This window comes from Halyomorpha halys, unplaced genomic scaffold (genome assembly GCF_000696795.3).
Source record: "Halyomorpha halys isolate HHAL.00 unplaced genomic scaffold, Hhal_1.1 Scaffold709.1, whole genome shotgun sequence".
Taxonomy (NCBI): domain Eukaryota; kingdom Metazoa; phylum Arthropoda; class Insecta; order Hemiptera; family Pentatomidae; genus Halyomorpha; species Halyomorpha halys.
The window spans coordinates 370,356-390,175 of record NW_027112191.1 but is presented as its reverse complement, the minus strand read 5'-3'; the positions used below and the strand labels follow the sequence as shown (position 1 = coordinate 390,175).

At 30.3% G+C, this 19,820-nt stretch overlaps 1 protein-coding gene across 1 annotated transcript in view; it reads right to left on the bottom strand.

Moving 5' to 3' along the window:
* Positions 1–19,820, bottom strand: part of Ptp36E (protein tyrosine phosphatase 36E) — a gene marked incomplete in the record, with an annotated part of 427,312 nt that overhangs the window by 38,201 nt on the left and 369,291 nt on the right. Inside the window, 2 exon segments of the mRNA XM_067050192.1 lie at positions 6,458–6,545; positions 13,641–13,759. Coding sequence (XP_066906293.1) covers positions 6,458–6,545; positions 13,641–13,759 — 207 coding nt within the window.

The following is a 19,820-nucleotide window of genomic DNA, read 5'->3' as shown; positions in this document are numbered from 1 at the left end:
TCGTTATTAATAATTCATTATATACTAGTATAATAAATATTTTTTTTTTTTTTAGGGGGAATAAAGGTAAATCTAATTAGGTGAATCATTGTCCACTGGAATCCCCGGGAAGTAGGTAAGACTGACAAAACTGAGTACCAGTGATCCTAATGCAGAATCCTGATAGAAGTAGAAGTATCCATCTGAAGCCATTGAAGTGAGAACAGGTCTGAGACAAGGAGATGAACTCACCAACGCGGTTCAACCAAGCCCTAGAAAAAGTGATTAGAAGAACATAACGTGAAAATGGTGGGGTGCAATCGGAATGAAATATATCATCCTGGTCTACGTGGACGACATTGTGGTCCGAGGAAGTAACCAAGATAACATGAAAATACACTAATAAGAGAAGCAGAGGATTGCGAATAAATGGAGATAAAACAAAGTATATGATTGCAAGCCGAAAAATCTACCATAACGACATCAGCGTGAATGGGAAATAGTTACCACATATAAATATTCATGTGGATAGCAAGACAATTTCAAATACCTCGGCTCTACAATAACATCTATAAATGATGACTAGCGTATAAGAAGCACGGACAGACCATGTTCTCTCTGTCAAAAATACTGAAATTTCGAAAAATATTTGAAGCTATCATGGTGTAAAATACCATGATTGAGTCAGCTCTGATATACGACTACGAGGTCTGGGCTCTGACAGGTACCCTAAAAAGCAATGAACTACTTGCTATAAAGGCAAGGAGGTTAAGATGGGCGGGATATGTGGCTCGAAGCAATCCATCAGGATGCCTCTACACTACAATGCATACCAGTTTATTCGGCAAAAGACCACGTGGGAGGCCAAAAACCAGATGGATACACAGAATCAACAAAGATGTGAAAGAGGAAATTGGAAAGTAGTAGTCCATAAAAGGCAGACGTCTGTAGAGTCAACCGAATAAAAAATCATCATTCATTGGGTTTTCGAAGTATCACGAATTGATAATCAGTTTGGCAGAATTCGTCGGTATGTATATATATGTCATACAATTTTTTTCTACATTTCTTAATCAAAAGACACTTTGGCCTTCTTCTTCTTTGAGACCTTAAAAGATTATCTAGAACAGAAGGTAAAGGTTACCATCTAGTGGCTTTGTTTGGGTATGGAGTTTAAAATGGAAGAGTGGATAGGTATCTTTGAATAATGTTAGGTTATCAGGATTGCAGGAAGGATTTACGATTTAAGGATTGAAAGGAGGAGGGATTCAATGGTTTCTAGTGTCGATCTTTTTTTTTTTTTTTTTTTTTTTTCATTTTCAATGATGAAAATACTCTCGGTGAAAATAATCACCCTGAAGTGGAAATATAAAAAGTTGAATCATAAACATAAATTAAAAAAAAAAATGATTTAAACCTTTAGTGGTTAATCATATTTTTGTTAATAAAGAATAAAAAATGCATTATACATAGAATAATAACGGGATGAGGACATTACACATGGACGTTTAAAACCATGGAATGGTTTAATTTTTTATAATAACATAATATTAAGGACTGGAATCTATGGCATTATTATTATTAATAATTTATTTTTCTCATAATTTAAAAGCGACCATTTTAAATTAAAATTATTTATGATTAATCATTTTATTCCGATTTTATAAATTAATTCATGGTTGATAATAATTTTAAATCTAAACAAAATTAATGAACTATAATAACTACGTACGACATTAATTATTGCGATTGATTTAACAGGAACTGTAATTTGAACAGTGATGGGAAATGTAACTTGGACAGTGAAGGGAACTGTAACATGATCTGTAATTGGAAACGGAACATGAACCTTAACGGTAATTAATGTAATCAAAATCATGAAGTATTCGGGGCCTATCGTTTTGTGAAATTGCAATTTAAATGAGATAAAATGATTTATTATCTATCATCAATATGTGGTTGTAAAGAATCTATCAGAATTAATTTTAAATATTCTAGAATTAGAAGAGAGACATTTGGAGTACCAGCAGAAATTTTTTTGTAGATTGCGAGGTATCCGTTTTTAAACAAAATAATTGTTTAAATACTTTGTTAAACTGGTCACAAATTACACTGAGTTTTCTTAACTGTTGTTTTTACTTTCACTTATATACACGTGAAATATATAGTAAAATTAGTTTCAAAAGTTTGGAAACTCAGGAATCGAAGCAATATGGTCATTAGAAATAAGAATTTATTAATTTTAGTAGCAGTAGTTTGAGTAATGGGGTGTGCTAGAAGTATATATATATATGTATATGAGTGGGAAGCTCAATGTACTCCTCAAGTCCAAGGACTCGTGTTCATATCCAGTTGTGGTAGATAATTATTTTCTGTTTCTCTGTAGTTGTGAGTCAGCCCTGTGTGTTTGGGAGCCCTCCTCCACCCAGCCTTATAAAGAGGTTAAACTTGATTAAAGATCTTGTAGTCGGGCAAACAGCCAATTGTATGGGGAATTACATATAGAGACAATAGAGGATTACATCACAAAAAAGATTTATGAAGTTCCACTCCCATTTGCCAACAGTTACAGGAGCATTGACCTACAACTTGAGAAACCCAACCACAACCCGAAGACTGAAGCCCAGGCTGCTGCAGAACATCCTGTTATAAATTCTATATTTATCATTTCTATTATTGTCACTCTAAAATTTTATTTTATCTTAATTTTTCTTCTTCATCAATTGTTAAAAAAAAGAAGTACCTTTTACACTAACCATGTAAGGACAACTAGGCTGATCTGGTGTTAAATAAATAAATAAATAAAAGGGTCTCCTGACCTCAAAATCAATTATTGAGTTGATTATTGAACTTGAGTCGGACCAAATGACCTCCTTGCAGAACCGTTATTCAAGTAACATTACTTACAAAGTATTGCCAGGCGCTGCGGAAGCTAACCTCAGGTTTGACCCGTGCCTAATTCGTGAGCTATCTCAGAAAATTGTTCATTTTTGGGCTTTAAAACATAAACATAATTCCTTAGGATTGATGACAGTGTCGAAATCTATAAAACTCAATTTGAACTGTCTCGTTCCGAAGATTTGCCTCTACCAGAGTTCTGAAATCTCACACATTTTTAAATGATTTTTATTAAAGTTCCAGTAAGAATTTCAGAATCTAAATGAAATTCTCTTTCTTATAATACCTCTTTCGTCAAAATCTATTGCCAATGAGAGCTGGAAAAGTGTATGTGTGTGGTTCCATCGTTCCAGTGTTTGTTTCATTATTTTGGAGTGTCTTATTTTACCTGGTTTATTAGAAATAGTTATTATTGAAATAACAAAAATAATTTATTAATTAAATTTAACCGAATTAGTGACATTGCGTTCTTCGATATTAATGATTTCATAAATCATAACAGGCGTATTTAAAGTGCTACAAAAGAAAATTGTTGCTATTTTTAGGACAACCGATTTTGTGGTGAAATAAGCGCAAAAGGTTTTCCCTTTTTAAAGATGATGTCACAGACCATTAATACTACAGTGGTGCTTATTTCAAGTATAGTCGGTTATAAAAGGACTTTGGATTATGGAGCTTTTAAAAAAGTTGTAGCCTAAAGTCGACTTTTTTGTGGGAGTGCTATTCACAAAATTTTACTTTTTTCTCCTTTACACTTACTTATTATGTATATTCCTTCCTTATCACCGTATTTATAATTAGTATTATTTAAAGAATAAATGAATATTCTTGTTATTTTAAGTTTATTTGGAGCTCTGAGAAAACAGCGAAGGTCGAGTTGCTTGAGGGTTACTCTGAACAAAGCAATTTAGAAATAGATTTTCGTTCCTTATAATAAGATTAGAGTAACGAATGTCTGGCACAGACCTCTATGCTTTAGCCGCTAGATTTACTGAATTCTCATATTTGGTAAATTTTAATTACTACACGTTATTTTATAAAACTAATAACGGTGTAGCAATGATATTAAAACTTATATACATTAGTTTTAATATCATTGTACTTTATATTTATATAAATGGAGATATAAAATTATTCTAAAGTTTATTTATTTTTTTAAAAGACTTAATACAATCTGCTCTTGTAAGATTGTGACATGTCGAACATAGACCAACATACTCACTATAAGTATCTGTTTCAAAAGTAAGATTATAGTAATAGTACAAGAGGCCAAGAGGAGAAAAAAGTCAGTTATTACCCCAATTTTTGATTACTTTAATGAAAACCATGTATAATTAATCGTCAAAATTGATGAGTCTGCCAAGTATACGTAGGGGAAATAAAAAATGGCGGGTTTTAAAAAACGTTAAAAATAATTAATTTTTCATTCGGAGATCTTTATTTTTAAAACTACCAAAAACAATAGAAAATCTAAGAGAACATCATTTAAAGTAGAGTAAATTTGCCAAATTGTAAGCCCTAATAGAGCTATTTACGTTCAATAGTTCTCGAGATAGGAGTAATAGTTTACATGAAACTTGCTAAAATAAATTGATTTATGGTTGTTCGGACAAATTTTCATTTGCCAAATTCATATTCATAGGTGGATATCATAAAAACTACTACCCCTACGAAGATAAGTGTCATCAACTACTTTGTAGTAAGTTAAATTTCCTTTATTTCGAGTGTTGGCAGACACATGTGCGTCTAATGGGTCTAGAAATTTATTTTTTAAAAAATCCAATATTTTATACGAACAACTAGAAATTAACATTTTGTGAGTTTATTTTGTCAAATATCATAACAACTGCTACTCCTACAAAGATAAACATTATTAACTATTTTATGGTAAACTAGCTTTAATTTGAGCGCTTGCAGACATCTGTACGTCCTATGATTTCTGAAATAAAGTTTTTCAAAACTCAAACATATTGTCCGAACAACTATAAATCAATTTATTTTATGAAATATCATGAAAACTACTATTCCTACGAAGGTAAAAGTCATAAACTACTGGATAGTATGTTAAACTAGCTTTAATTTGGGTGCTAATAGATATCTATGCGTCACATAGTTCCTGAGATATAAATTTCTCAAAATAAATTAACTACTATTAATGTTTCAGTAGATTTTTAAGAAATGTTGCTTTTTAAAAATCTCTATCTCGAGAACTATTGGACGTAATTAGCTCTATTAGGGCTCATATTTCAGCAAATTTACTCTCCTTTAAATAATGTTCTTTTAGATTTTCTAGTGTTGTTGGTAGTTTTGAAGATACAGGGTTCCATATGAAAAATTAATTAGTTTTTTATGATTTTGAAACAGCAGCCATTTTTTATTCCCCCTACCTATACTTGGCAGACTCATCAGTGTTGACTAGTAATTATACATAGTTTTCATTAAAGTAATCAAAAATTGGGGTGAAATAACTGCCTTGTTTTCTTCCCGGCTCTTGTGCAATAAGGCTACCACGAGGGATGGTAGTCGCACGCTTTCCAACAAATACAAACGAAATGTAATCATTTTTATTTAACAAGAATTACATGTATATTCTAAAAAAAACAAAAAAAAACGTAAGTAATCTTACGATATCAAAATTTATACCTACAAAAAAAATGTTCAAATTATTTTTATATGCCTCCCAAATTACGTAATTAAAATCAGGAACTTCGGTTGACTGTAAGTATTTTAATTTATACAACTTTGTTGTAAAAGAAAATTTTCTCAGTGATAGAAAAATGTCTTAGAAGTATCTGAAGGAAAAAGAGAAATTCGGGTTTCATATATGATTGGTACGGATAAGCGGGGCTCAATTGTACACCATAAGAATAGTTTGAAGGAGGTAGGTTTGTTTAATACAGAACTTATATTCAACGGATAGGTATATATTTCTGGCTGTTTATATTTATATTTATATATAATATTACTGGATATTGAGTTTTTTTTAATGAGTTATTTTATTTTAAGGATAATAATTAGCATTTTGGATATTAATAATTTTAGATTATAATAAAAATTGAACTAGTTAAAAAAAACTAGAAAATTCTCATCGTTTCAGAGTGCGAATACATGTTAGATCCTTGTACACACCCATTGTTGAGTAGTAGATATATTATAAAGGGATACTGTAATGAAATATGACTGTTGCGGCGAAGAGTAAAAGTGCAAACAGATTTTTTAAAAATCATATTTTGATAATTTATCTCAAAATTTATCATATATGATAAGAGGTTATCAGATGCGATGAAAACTCTAAAAATGATATGTTTAGAAATAATAAAATTGTATGTATGAGTGTAAATGTGACTGGTGATTATTTTATTTATTTATTTTTATTTTTATTATTATTATTTTATTTATTTTTATTCTTACTTTATTTTAGTATGAATATGATCAGTCATCACTATTAGTTATTGCCCAAAAACGTTGTGGCAGATTGTAATATCTACCAATAAATAAAGTTTAGAAAAAATAAAAAATAAATAAATGATAATGGTATTAAAATTAATAAATAATAATAATATATTCATGAGGTACTTACACGGAATACATTTCATGTTTTGGTTCTTTTCCTTGTTGGCTGCTTTTGAGGCGTGGCGACATGAATGCGTTTCTACTTTAATTGCAGTCTGAAACACATAAATAATTACATTAATATATTTCATAGGATTAGTGCTCCTTATACCAATTAATTATGATTATCTGTCGGATATTTTTAATAATTGAATAAATGTTTCCAGTCCTCTTCATTATTATTGTTTATCGTCGGTGTTATGAAAAAAGGTCAAATTCAACATATTGATTAATTTCGTATTTTTGGGGGGAAATTGCTAATTAGAAAAGTCATTATTACTAATATGTTTAACTATTTGAAACTATATGAATTTTTACAATGAAAATACACGCCCTTTGAGACCTAATAATAAAATATCTCAAAATGGTCAGAGAATATGTGGAAAGTCTAGCTCACAACAAAATGTATGATACTGAAATTACGTATTTGAGGTAGGGATATTACATTTTAGCTAAAATAAACTTTACCAAAATTACCTCTTTTCATATTTTTTATTTTTTGTTATTTCCTTGAGAACGGATCTAAGGACTTTTTTTTGGACTCGTTATATTAAAAAACAATTACTTTCTCTTAGATATCAGCTAGATAAGAACTTATGGAAATGGTCTGACGGTGCTTAAATAACGAATTTTCAAAAGAACTTTCAATTTTATTTACAATAGTTAACTACCTCTTATTGTCAGTAGTAATAAAAAAGAGATTACTAAAATATATGGAAGAATTTATTAATAAATGGAAGAGAAGAAAGAAGAAATATTTTTCCAGGTTGAAAGTAAATTTCCAGATATGAGAATTGTTTTTATGATTTGCTTTAAAAAAAAATGTTGGCCTACTTTACCCTAAGCCACATTACGTTTTTATAGTTTTTTTGTGAATATAATATCATTTAATGGGATCTGTGATATTTTTTCTTATTCTTCGGAGACAGACGAATCGATTGGTATATAGAGAAAAAATGCATACTTTCTTAGCTACACACAAAAAACGCTTAATTCTGTTCATAATTTTTTTTTCTACCTAAGTATTCTATGATTTCAACATATTTTAACCTTCCTGTAGTGACAGGGAATATGTATAAATATAAAAAAACATGTAAATCGGTCCAGTAATTCAAAAGTTTATGGACAAAGATTCGATCATTCCCTTTTATGTATATCGAGTGAAAGATGTTCTTGAGTTTCCAGGACGACAAGAAACCAGATACAATTAAAATCATTTACATTATCGTGTATGTATGATATTATTCTTTACTGTGTCTCTGAAATGTGGACCGAAACGTTCGCATTGTTTATGTGATTTAATTTTAATTCTAATTTTCGTCGTAAACCTACTGACTGCCCTACAGTTTCATTTAATGATGTGACTCTTATCCCTGTCGAACAGATCCGCTACCTTGGACTACATTTGGACAAACGATTAACCTGGAATCCTCACACAAGACTGAAAAGACAGGAAACTGCACATCGATTTCGACTATTACAGCACTTACTAGACAGATGGTATAAATTTCCAACACATTACAAAAGACTGATCTACATGACTGTAATAAGGCCAGTCTGGACAAATGGAGTTAAGCTTTGGGGCTCCACTAACCCTTCGAATTCCTCTCGTATTCAATCCTTACAATCCAAAATCCTTCGTAAAATCCTCAACGCTCCTTACTTTGTCACAAATAAAATCATACATAAATACCTTAATGTTCCCTATGTAACCGATCTAGCCCGAACCGGATATCACTCCTTCCATTACAAACTCTCTAACCAAACCCCAAGTTTCTAATCTTGCACCCTCTTCCATTCCTGGCAATCCTCCGAGGCGCCTGAAAAGAAGATGGCCACGAGACCAGCTAATGTAAAATGTCATTAGAGTGCTACCAATGGGTAGTTTCTCTACACGCTGTTACAGGCGTTCCAATTTAACTTAGATAAGATTTACTAAATGTATTATAATGTACAGTTGTAAATAGCAATAAATAAATATTTAAAAAAAAAATTTTTTTTTAGTTTATTTTGACCGTAACCCATGTTCTCTTAGTGCTTATATGATTTCGTTGAATGATAATAATTGGGACATCATAAACACTGATCTAGAGCTAAATATATTAGAAAACTAATTGACAATTATCTTACAATCTAAAGATCGATTGTTTCAGAACGTGAATGGAAGCAGAATCAAGCTACCTCGACCTGGAACATGCCTGGGATAGCCCATCCATCAATTAGTGATAAGTTGATAACTCGCATCCATCCAGTGCTACAATGAATGATTAGAGTCCGTCCTTGAGTTTATCCTCGGATCTGATTTTAATCTCCTCATATAATTCGTTCGGATTATTTTATTTATTGCTAATTACACCTGTATTTACATAGAAACAAATTAAGTAAATTTGATGAAAAATCAAAATGTAGAGAAACTACCCATTGGAAGCATTCTAATAATATTTCTACCCTGAAAAGTTTCGAGGCCATCTTCTTTTCAGGCGTCTCGAAGGACTGTCAGGAATATAAGAAGAAGCAAGGTTACAAACTAGGGGGTTTTGATGGCTAGGGAGTTTATTATGGAAGTATTGATATTTGGTGCGCGCTAGATCGGTTACATGTGGAACATTAAAGTTGTAGCGAGAGGAACAAAGAGTTCAACTACAATCCACTAGAGCGCAGCACCTCGAGTCTCACTGAAGCTCTCAAATTTATATATTATTGTATTTTATAAAAACATATTGTTATTTTTACATATTATTAATTGTTATACATATTACTTTGCAATGTAAATAAAATAAATTATGCCAAAATAATTTGTCTTGTGTGAGGATTCCAGGTTAGTCGTTTGTCCAGATGTACCTCAAGGTAGCAGATCTGTTAGTACGGTACCCTCTAATAACCCACCACTTATTCCTGTCGAACAGATACGTTTCCTAAGTCTACATCTGGACAAACAACTGAGTTAGAATCCTCATACAGGACTGAAAAGACAGGAAATCGCTCGTCGATTCCGACTATTACAACACTTACTGGACAAACGGTCTAAACTTCCAACTAATTACAGAAGATTCATTAATATGACTATAATAAGGCCTAACTGGACTTCCGGAATTAAGCTTTGGGGTTCCACTAAACCTTAGAATTCCCCTCTAATTCAATCGTTAAGTCCGAAATCGTTCGTAAAATCCTTAATGCTCCTTAATTTTTCACAAATAAAGTCATCTACCTGGATCTCAATGTTCCATATGGCTAGAACTCGATACTAATCCTTCTATGATCAACTTCTCAACAACCCAAACCCACTTGTTTCTAACCTGGCTTCTTCTTCATGACCTGATAATTCTCCTAGGCGTCTGAAAAGAAGATGGCCTCGGGTTCTTCTACTCAAGAAATGTTATTGGAGTTCAATAAATGGGTAGATTCTCCACATTTCATTATATAACCAGCCTTAAATTTACTTGTTGTATGTATTCTTAATACAGTTGTAAATATCAATAAATAGACATTAAACAATAAATAAAGAATTTTGTAATAGTAATAAATAGTAAAACTTTTATTACTATAGTTTATAAAAACTTTGTTAGTACACACAGTCATCAAACCAGAGATATTCTTTGTAATTTTTTTTTATGGGTCCCTTTGTTTTTCTCATAAATTTCGGATGTTATCCAGTTGGTCTGGTCATCTGAATTCATCTTATCTGCATTGGTCTCATCTGCATTTGGTCATGTACTTGTCACGTATGATACAAAGTTAAAGCGAGTTAAACCAAAGGGAACATCTATCAGTTATTAAAAGTATTTGAAAAATCATGGAAATATTTATATAATATTTTCACTTGATGTCCAAATTATTAATTATACCGGAAACTTCGTATCACTAAGAGTCCAGTAGACAAAAATGAAAGTTATTTCATCCCATATTTTTGATTAATTTAATAAAAACTATGTATAATTACAAGTCCAAATTGATGAGTCTGTCAAGTATAGTGAATGGGAATAAAAAATGGAAGCTGTTTCAAAATATTTAAAAAAATTAATTTGTCTTAGGACCTCTCTTAACGTACTATAAAATAGTTTATGACACTTATCTTCGTAGGAGTTTTCATATTTTCCAAAACTAATTGATTTCTATTTTTCCGGACAAAATTTCTGATTTATGAAAAAATATATCATAAGGATCATTAGATATAGAGATGTCTTCCAACACTAAAATTAAAAAGGCACTTTATGACGATTATCTTTGTAGCTAGTAATTTTTATGACATTGGTATATAAAATAAATTTTGGATATGAAATTCTATCTAAGCGATTAGAAGTAAATTAATTTTAGCAAATATTATAAAATGCTTTCTACTCCTACGTAGTTAAGTGCCATAAAGTACTTTATAGTACGTTAAAGTAGCTTTAATTTTAGTGCTGGCAGACATCTCTATATCAAATTATTCATGAAATATAGTTTTACTAAAATTAATTTAAAAACTACTGGTTTTTGTTATGAATTGTTGCTCTTTAAAAAAAATGTATCTCGGGAACTATTAAACGTAAATAGCTCCATTAGAGATATATTTTAGCAAATATACTCTACTTTAAACAGTGTTCTATTATGCTTTATAGTGCTGTAGGTACTTTAAAAATATAGAGCTCCAAAAGAAAACAATTTTTTTTTAACCTTTTGAAATATCCCCCTCACTATTTTGATTAGTAATTATACATAGTTTTAATTAAAGTAATCAAAAATAAGTGTGAAATAACTGACTTTTTTCCCACAGGGCTCTTGTACTATAAGTATATATATATATTTTTATTTTATTTATTTTTTTTAAATTACCTTTTTTTATAATAATAGAAAAATATCGTTGGTTTATATATTTTATGTTTCAGATTCTCGTTTATACTTATAAATATGTATATTAGCAGAAGTTGTACCTTTTCATTTATTATTTTAGTTTAATTATATTTGATTTTTTACCATTTTTTTTATTTATTATCAGAATTAAGTCAGCTTATGTTTTATGATATGATATATGGTTTTGTTTTATTTGTTATAATTTTATTTAATATATTCTGTTAATTATTGTTGTTCATTTTTATCTTATCAAATTCATTATATTTTATAATGTTTTATAATTTCATTTTTATTTTGTATTTTATTCTAAGGCTCTAAAGTCTAATTTTGACGCGCGTAATATTATTCTTGATTAATATTATTATTAATCCCAGAATAAATAAAGAATATTACTATTAGTAGTATTATAAGTAAATCAAGGACAACGATAAACCGTCAAAAACCTTTGTGTATGGTAAGAGGATTAATCTTGATAAAACGAAATAACTGCTACAATAGGATATCTCAGAAAAAGATGGCGGATCCTGGCATCCTCTGATACCGTTAACCAATTGTCTCTATTTCATGCAGCTGCAATTCATTCAGCCCAAAATACATTCCCAGCTATTGTTATAGCCCTTTATTACCGTAGACACCAGAATACGAAATTTTATTGCTTTTATATTTCAAGCGATTTCTTTGGATTTATGTTAGGCCGCATTAAAACAAATGACAAGGATTGTTGATTATCTAGTTACTGTGTAAAATTTGTAGGTTTATAAAATATATTAGTTGTAGGATATCATGGGAAAACTCATAATAAAGCCTCAAGACCCTTAAATAACAGTAAACAAGTAAGTAGTTAGGTAGATTTTAGAAAAAAAATAACAAGTAATTATGTTGAATTATATTGTAGTAATATAATATCTCTTTTCAGATTGAATTGAAGTCCCCTTACTTTGTGTAAGATTTATAAAATCTATTATTTGAGATCCCCTTACTTTGTGTATTCATATAATCTGTTACTTGAGACAGGCCACTGCTGATGTACGGCGGTGAATTCTGGGGAGCGGCATCCTTTACGAAAAGGAAATAAATTACAATATTTTAAAAATAAAGTTCTCAGAATCGCAGTGGATGCTCCTTGGTTAAGAAATAGCAACTGCATCGGGAATTGTAAATGGAGTGAATTGGAGATTAGATAAAAAAATAAACGATTAATGAAGTTCTACTCCCAGTTACCGAGAGTTAAAGGAGCAGTGACCTACAACCTGGGAAACCCAACCTCAACCCGAAGACTGAAGCCCAGGCTGCTGTAGGATATCTTATTATAAAGTCTGTAATTATCAATTCTATTATTGACATAACTTCTATTTTATTTATTTTATCTTCGCCCTTTTTTTCAAACTTGTTTTTACCCCATTAGAGAGGAATTGTTTGTTCTGTTAAGTCCACGATTGTTGTTATTTTTGTTATTAACTTTACTTTTCTCTCATATCAAGGATTATTATTTTTATCTATTTATTTTATCATATTTTTTGAAAATTATAACGTTATAACTAGTTAGGTGTGTCTTTTGTACGAGACTATATTCCCCACAATCAACTGTTAAAAAAAAATTAATAAAATAATTAAATAAAAAAAAAGAAATAAAAAAGAGCGGAGTTATATGTTATGGTGCTATAATTTTTAACACTCAAATATAATCGAGAATTGAAAATAACAAGGTGATAATAATAAAATAAATAACAATAATTTATTCTCTGTAATAATCCTCTATATATTATTATAATATAAACTAACGATTATTGGGTTTATACTAGCTTTTTTACCTACAATTAAATATGTATATATTTAAGTATATATACTGGCAATTTAAGTTTATAGTTAACGTATTAAGCTCGCTAAAAGTTTTACAACTCTCACTCTCTCTCAATATATATACACTTATATTTGGGCTCTTGATCTTGCCCAATATTTAAATATTTTTTAAACGATTTGATTTGATCATGATTTATTTTTGGGCATTCTATTGGCCTCCAAAAACTTTATACTTTTCGAAACTTGGCAACCACCATTTGGCAGATACACTCAATGACATCATACTCAGTGAAAATTTTCAATGATATAATACAGCGAAATTAAACCCTCCAAATCTCAATTTTCTTCACTTTGTAAAGATGTTAAGAATTATATAGGTTGTGAGAAAAAAAAAGATTTGAATTTAAATTACATAAAGTGACACATTACAAAACATGTTTTTTTTTTGTTAAATGTATGTTAATTAATTATTCAAATAACTATTATAATACAATAGAAATAATTCAAATAGTAAGGAATACCTGGAATTCTAATTTGTACAGAACTGGAAACTTCCTTCTCTGCTCGCAATGTTTTACGAAATTCTTCAACTCAATGGGATGGTCTGGAATAGTGGATAAAAGTCCATTGTTCTCACCACCTGTTAAAAAAAAAATAAAAATTAATCAAATTAAAAATAAAAAATTTGCCCTTTCAAATTACGAACCCTAAAATGGTTATTTCATAATAATCACACCAACCTAGTACCAAAATAAAAATAAATTAATTCAGTAATAATTAAAGTATAAAACATAATACAATATGGTAATTGATTATAGGTAATTTCTATAATATAAAATCAAAGCTTTCAGGTCAGGGATGACCTATTGTTGATTATTACTATTAATTAAACCATTGATAGGTACTATCGATTATTTTACAAATTATTTATGCGCACATTTTTTTCAAGAAGTTCTGATCAACACCGAGCCCCTTGGCAATAATTCAGATACCCATTGACCTTTCGTGTTGGAAACATACCTACTTAAAAATATTTTGTAAACTTTCTTCAATTTGACCGTACTCCTTTATCAGTTAATATGCTAACATTCTTTCTTTGAAGATGCCCAAATCTCGATTTAATTAAAAAACAAAGTATATTAGGCATGAAATAAAGGTTAGCAATAGCTATATCCTATCCTAATTAAAAACCCAAATTAAAACCAGAAACAGCTATCCTTATTTTTGAAATAATTCTCAGGCCACTGCTGATGTATGGCTGTGTAGTCTGCGAAGCGGCATCCTTTAAGAAAAGAAAAAATTACAATCTTTTCAAAATAAAGTCGTAAGAATTGCAGTGGATGCTCCCTGGTTTGTATGAAACAGCCAATTGCATCTTGAATCAGAAATAGATACAATAGAGGATTACATTAAAAAAAAGGTTCATGAAGTTCCACTCCCAGTTACCTACAGTAAAAGGAGCAGTGACCTACAACTTGGGAAACCCAACCTCAACCCGAAGACTGAAGCCCAGGCTGCTGCAGGACATGTAGGTATAAATTCTATTATTGACATAACTTCTGTTTTTATCTTAGTACTTTTTTCAAATTAACTTGTTGTTTTTCCCCCATGAGAGAGCAATTGTTTGTTTTGTTAAGTCCACGAATGTTGTTGATTACATTTTGAGGAGTACATCAAAAAAAGGTTCATGAAGTTTCCAGTGACCTATAACTTGGGAACTCCAACCACTACCCGAAGGCTGCAGGACATCCTGTTGTTACTTTTATATTTATCAGTTCTGTTATTATCTCTCAAAATTGTATTTTATCTTAATTTCGTTTTTTCTCTCTTCACCTTTGCTTAAATTAGGTTTTTTGTTTCCATTAGAAATAAATTATTAATTTTATTAAATCCATGAATGTCATTGTTTTTGTTATGAACTTTACTTTTATCTTTTAATAAGAATTCTTATTTTAATCCATCTGTTTCATCTTAATTTTTTTATAACATTGTCTTTTGTATGAGACTATACCCCCCTTCCCATAGTTAATTGTTAAAAAAAAAATTGTTCCTCTTATACTAACCATGTAAGGCCCATCAGGCCGATCTGGTATTAAATAAATAAAGACATAAAATATTTATACTAATTAAAACATGATGTAACTATAGTCGATGGAATGCCCTCATCTTATACCATTTTTTTTTCCCGCATACCTGATAATTTCTGAGATATGGGGGGGGGATGGGTGTTACTTTACAGGTAACCAATTTATTCTAACCAAAATAGGTCGGTTACCTATTATAGGTTAATGGTGAGCTAGGGAGGGTCAAGTTTTCATTTCAGAATGGTATAATAAAAATCTTTATTTATTCTGGGATTGATCCCTTTAGAATAATTTACAGGCGTCAAAATTAGACTTTGGAGCCTTAGAGTAAATTACAAAATAGAGATGAAATTACAAGATTTCATAAAATAAAATAATACAATTAATCTAAAAATATACAAATAAACAACAATAATTAACAGAATATATAAAATAATGATAAAACAAATAAAATAAAACCACTTGTCGTATAATAAAACATAAGATGACTTCTGGTAGTATATAAAAATAAAAAAGCAATGATAAAAAATCAAATACAATTAAACTAAAAAATAATAAATGAAAAGATATAATTTCTACTAATGTACATATTTACAATTATAAACGAAAATTTAATACAGAAAATATATAAAACTTTTTGAAACTTTCAATTGTTATTCTTCCGGAATTGGGTGGACAGAAGGTAGTCGAAGATACGGGATTTGAAGATTGGAAGGGTATTAGAACTGCGATTAAAGGAGTATACTGTCTCTTTTTTTTTTATTCTTTTGAAGTGAGATGGTACGAGTACATTTTCCAGCCCTGACGATTCTTGAATTGGAGAAACATTGGCTTTTTAGTCATTTACTGATGCTTGAGGAGGTGAAACATATGTTTCGAACTTTTTTTTAATCATAGTTTTTATCTCTTCTTGGGATTTTTACAATTATACCAGCAGTGAACACGCCATGCAGTAGGGTCTTGAAGGCTGTACAACGCATAGAAACAAATCTCCAAAAACGAATGTTGTAGAATCAAAAAATATTTGGTTGTATCATACTAATGCCGTTTATTCGAAGGTATGAGGCTTACATATCTTTATTTTATATAAATCTTAATTAGAAATAGGAGCTGTTTCTATTGTTAAATAGCTAATTAGTTAACAACAAAGGCTGATTGAACTCAGGTACTAAACTGCTTCAAAGATAAAAATTACACGTAATAAGTACAGGTTTTTAAATATTTGTTTATTTCGAATTTTTTTTTTTTTTTATCGTGTCCCAGAATTGGTTTTGAGGTTGTAGGCATCGAACTGAGCGATAAATCTACTTCTATCTAGAGTGTTAGCAGCCAGTAAATCCTTGTCTTTCACAGCCCCTTCCCCGCCACAGGGTCTTAGCTATGCATACTACCACAAATTTAATACCATCACCTACAAAATGGATTATTTATTTGCCTCTGTTAATAAAGATAAGATTAATCAAGATTAATAATAATTGAAAAAAATTATTCCATCTCCGGGTAGAACATCATTTATTTCTCTATATATAACATAGGTCAACAAAAAACTTTTTCCATTCGTTTCCTAACATTTTTTTTTTGTTTAAAACTTTATTTATTGATAGATATTACAATCTGTCTTACCGTTGTGGGCAATAGGTAATAGTGATGAATGATCACAACCATACTTAAATAAAATAAAATAAGAATAAAAAAATAAATGAAAAAAGTACATCAAAATAAATAAAATATCTCTTAAAATATATACAAACAGAAGGATAAAGAAAATGAACATAATCAAACTATGTGCATGAAAAAATAAAATAATATAGTCTCTAGTCACCTTTACACTCCTATATACAATATTTACACAATCGACCTGAGGATCCCTGAGCCTACTCTATCCCCCGCGTGTGAGGTGTACAGCAGAGCTCATAAGATCCCAGCGCATCCCTCTCGCCGCATCACTGGTAATGTGCCAGTGGAGGCTGAACAAATGCACTAAAGCCGCAAACACTCAACTTGAGTGGAGAATTCTGACCATTGCCAGAACTCCAATTGTCCATTTTGATTTTACAATAAGTCTCTTGGCCACTGCCGTTTTAACCTTCGAGGTGGATTGTAGGGATGGGTGGAACTAGATAAGGATTGAAACAAAGGATTAGGGAGGTTAGAAAGGTTTATATGGAGTTTTGAGAATTTGGTTGGTATGAGGTCAAGGACAAAAGGGATATGAAGGTCATGGTGTAGTGATCTGTTGGAAACGTATAGGGTTCATTAACTATGGTTCTAAGGATTTTAGATTGAAAGGATTGGGTACGTTTGATGTTCGATGGTTTTCCTGTTTCCCAAAGTTCAAGTCCGTAGGTCCAGATAGGTCTGAGTATAGTCTTAAATTATTATCAAATAATTAAATAAAATAGTATAAATTAGAAGTTTGTTTTCTATTGAGAGATGAGAGGTCCGCCTGAGCAGTCGGTATTGGTTGAATCCTCTGTTGAGTTCTTGTCTTTCAAGTCTAGTATGTTGGTTCCAGATGAGTCTTTTGTCTAAGATGAGTCCAAGATATTGCACTGTGTCAGATCTGGGTAGAGGATTATTATTAAAAGAAACAGGTGGACAGAAGCTGCGACGGAGGGACCTGACATTAAATTTTGATTTTATACATCCAGAGACAGCCAAAACTTTTATTTGTTACTTATTAAGTTGTAAAAAATAGAACAACAATTAGGCGACATTAGAGCACTTTTTTTCAATTGCTACTACATACAGATTCTAGGTGCCTCATTGAATAGTTTGCAGTTTCGTTATTAAATGGGATACAGTTAGCTAAAATCTGAGACTAAAATGAGTTTAGTACGACCATTACATTCCAATTTACAGTTCATAGATACCTATGAAACATTAAATTAATGAAAAAGCGTATTAACATGGAAAAAACACAGCAAATAGGACTATCTAACTACTTTAATTTACTGTAATAACAGTAAACATAATAAAAGATATTGTGTATTTTAAAAAATAGAAAAAAAGTTTTGAAATGTATATTTCAGGGGGATGAACCCTGAAACAACGATAAAAGAGTATTATGCTTTTTACAAAAACTTACAAATATAAAAGGATTTAGTTACTGTTTATCTCAATGGGGATACAATTTAGTTCATAGTAAAGACTATTGTATTGCACATTAAACAAAACCGTTACAGCCACTTTCGAAAAAATTGGCAAATGGTGTGAAATGGGAGCTCAGGTAAAAATATTTCGTTTTTGAGTATGCCCGAAACTTACTATATATTTCTTACATAGGATGAAAAAAAAAATATTCTTCGTAAATTTTCTACTGTTTAGAATTTTCACTAAAGAGAAAAATGTATTAAAAAAATTTATCACTTATTTTTTACATTATATTTATCCTACCTTAATTTACCTTTTTGTATATCATTGTTGTAATGTTCTTAGTAGTATTTTGTATCTTTTTGGCCCTGATGAAGCCTTGCGAAGTTGGGCGAAACGTCGGACATTAAGTAGTTGAAAACTATTCTGTTCTTTTTTTTGACCGCAATCCTGACCATCTTCTACATATATTAAAAAAAATTGTGCTGCCCAACTGTATTGGGTCACTAGATACACAGCATACTTCTTAAATCTAGTATGTCAATGTACTGTCAAAATAAAGTACTTCAATACACTGTAATAATTTAAGATAACATATTTTCCATTGGTTTTATTTTTTGACATTTATTTATTAATCTTATTTTAATAATATACTTTTTTATTTCATGATTGCCAAAAATTGTAAGCCGATTCTCTTTTATTTTATGTTTTTTATCCAAGCTCTGAGTCCTCTAATAGACGTTATCTTTTTAACACACTGGACATCTTTTCTTCTCAGTATCTTGGACATAGTTTTTCATTATTTATTTTTACTATTATATTACATTTTTAAGAGTATGTTTCTCTCTCTAACGATTTAAAAATAAATAAGTCTCATGGGTTCAGTAATTGGTAAGGAAGAACTGTTTCATAACTAACAGTAGAAGGGATGACAAAGCACCCACGTTCGATTCCCATGTTTCTACCCAAACCCATGAAGGGCAAGATACCCACCTTATGGAGACCCAGTGGAAGCTCCTTGGTTTGTAAAAAACAGCCAATTGCATCAGGAATTACAAATAGAGACAATAGAGGATTACATCAAAAAAGGTTCATAAAGTTCGACTCCCAGTTACCGACAGTTAAAGGAGCAGTGACCTATGATTTGGGAAACCCAACCACAACCCGAAGACTAGAGCCCAGGCTGCTACAGGACGTCCTGTTATAATTCTATATTTATCATTTCTGTTATTGTCACTCTGAAATTTTATTTTACCTTAATTTTTTTTCTCCTCATATTTTTCTTAAATTCACTTTTTTTCCCATTATTCAATTATTTATTTTTTTAAATCCATAAATGTCATTGTTTTTGTTATTAACTCTACTTTTATCTTTTACTAAGAATTATTATGTTTATTTTATCTTATTTTTTTGTTTTGTTTATAACATTGTACAGGGTGTTTTTTTAAGCCCGATAGAACTTGAAATTGTAAAAAATAACACAAAAAATTAAATTGTAATCAAAATTTTTTTTTTATTCGAAAG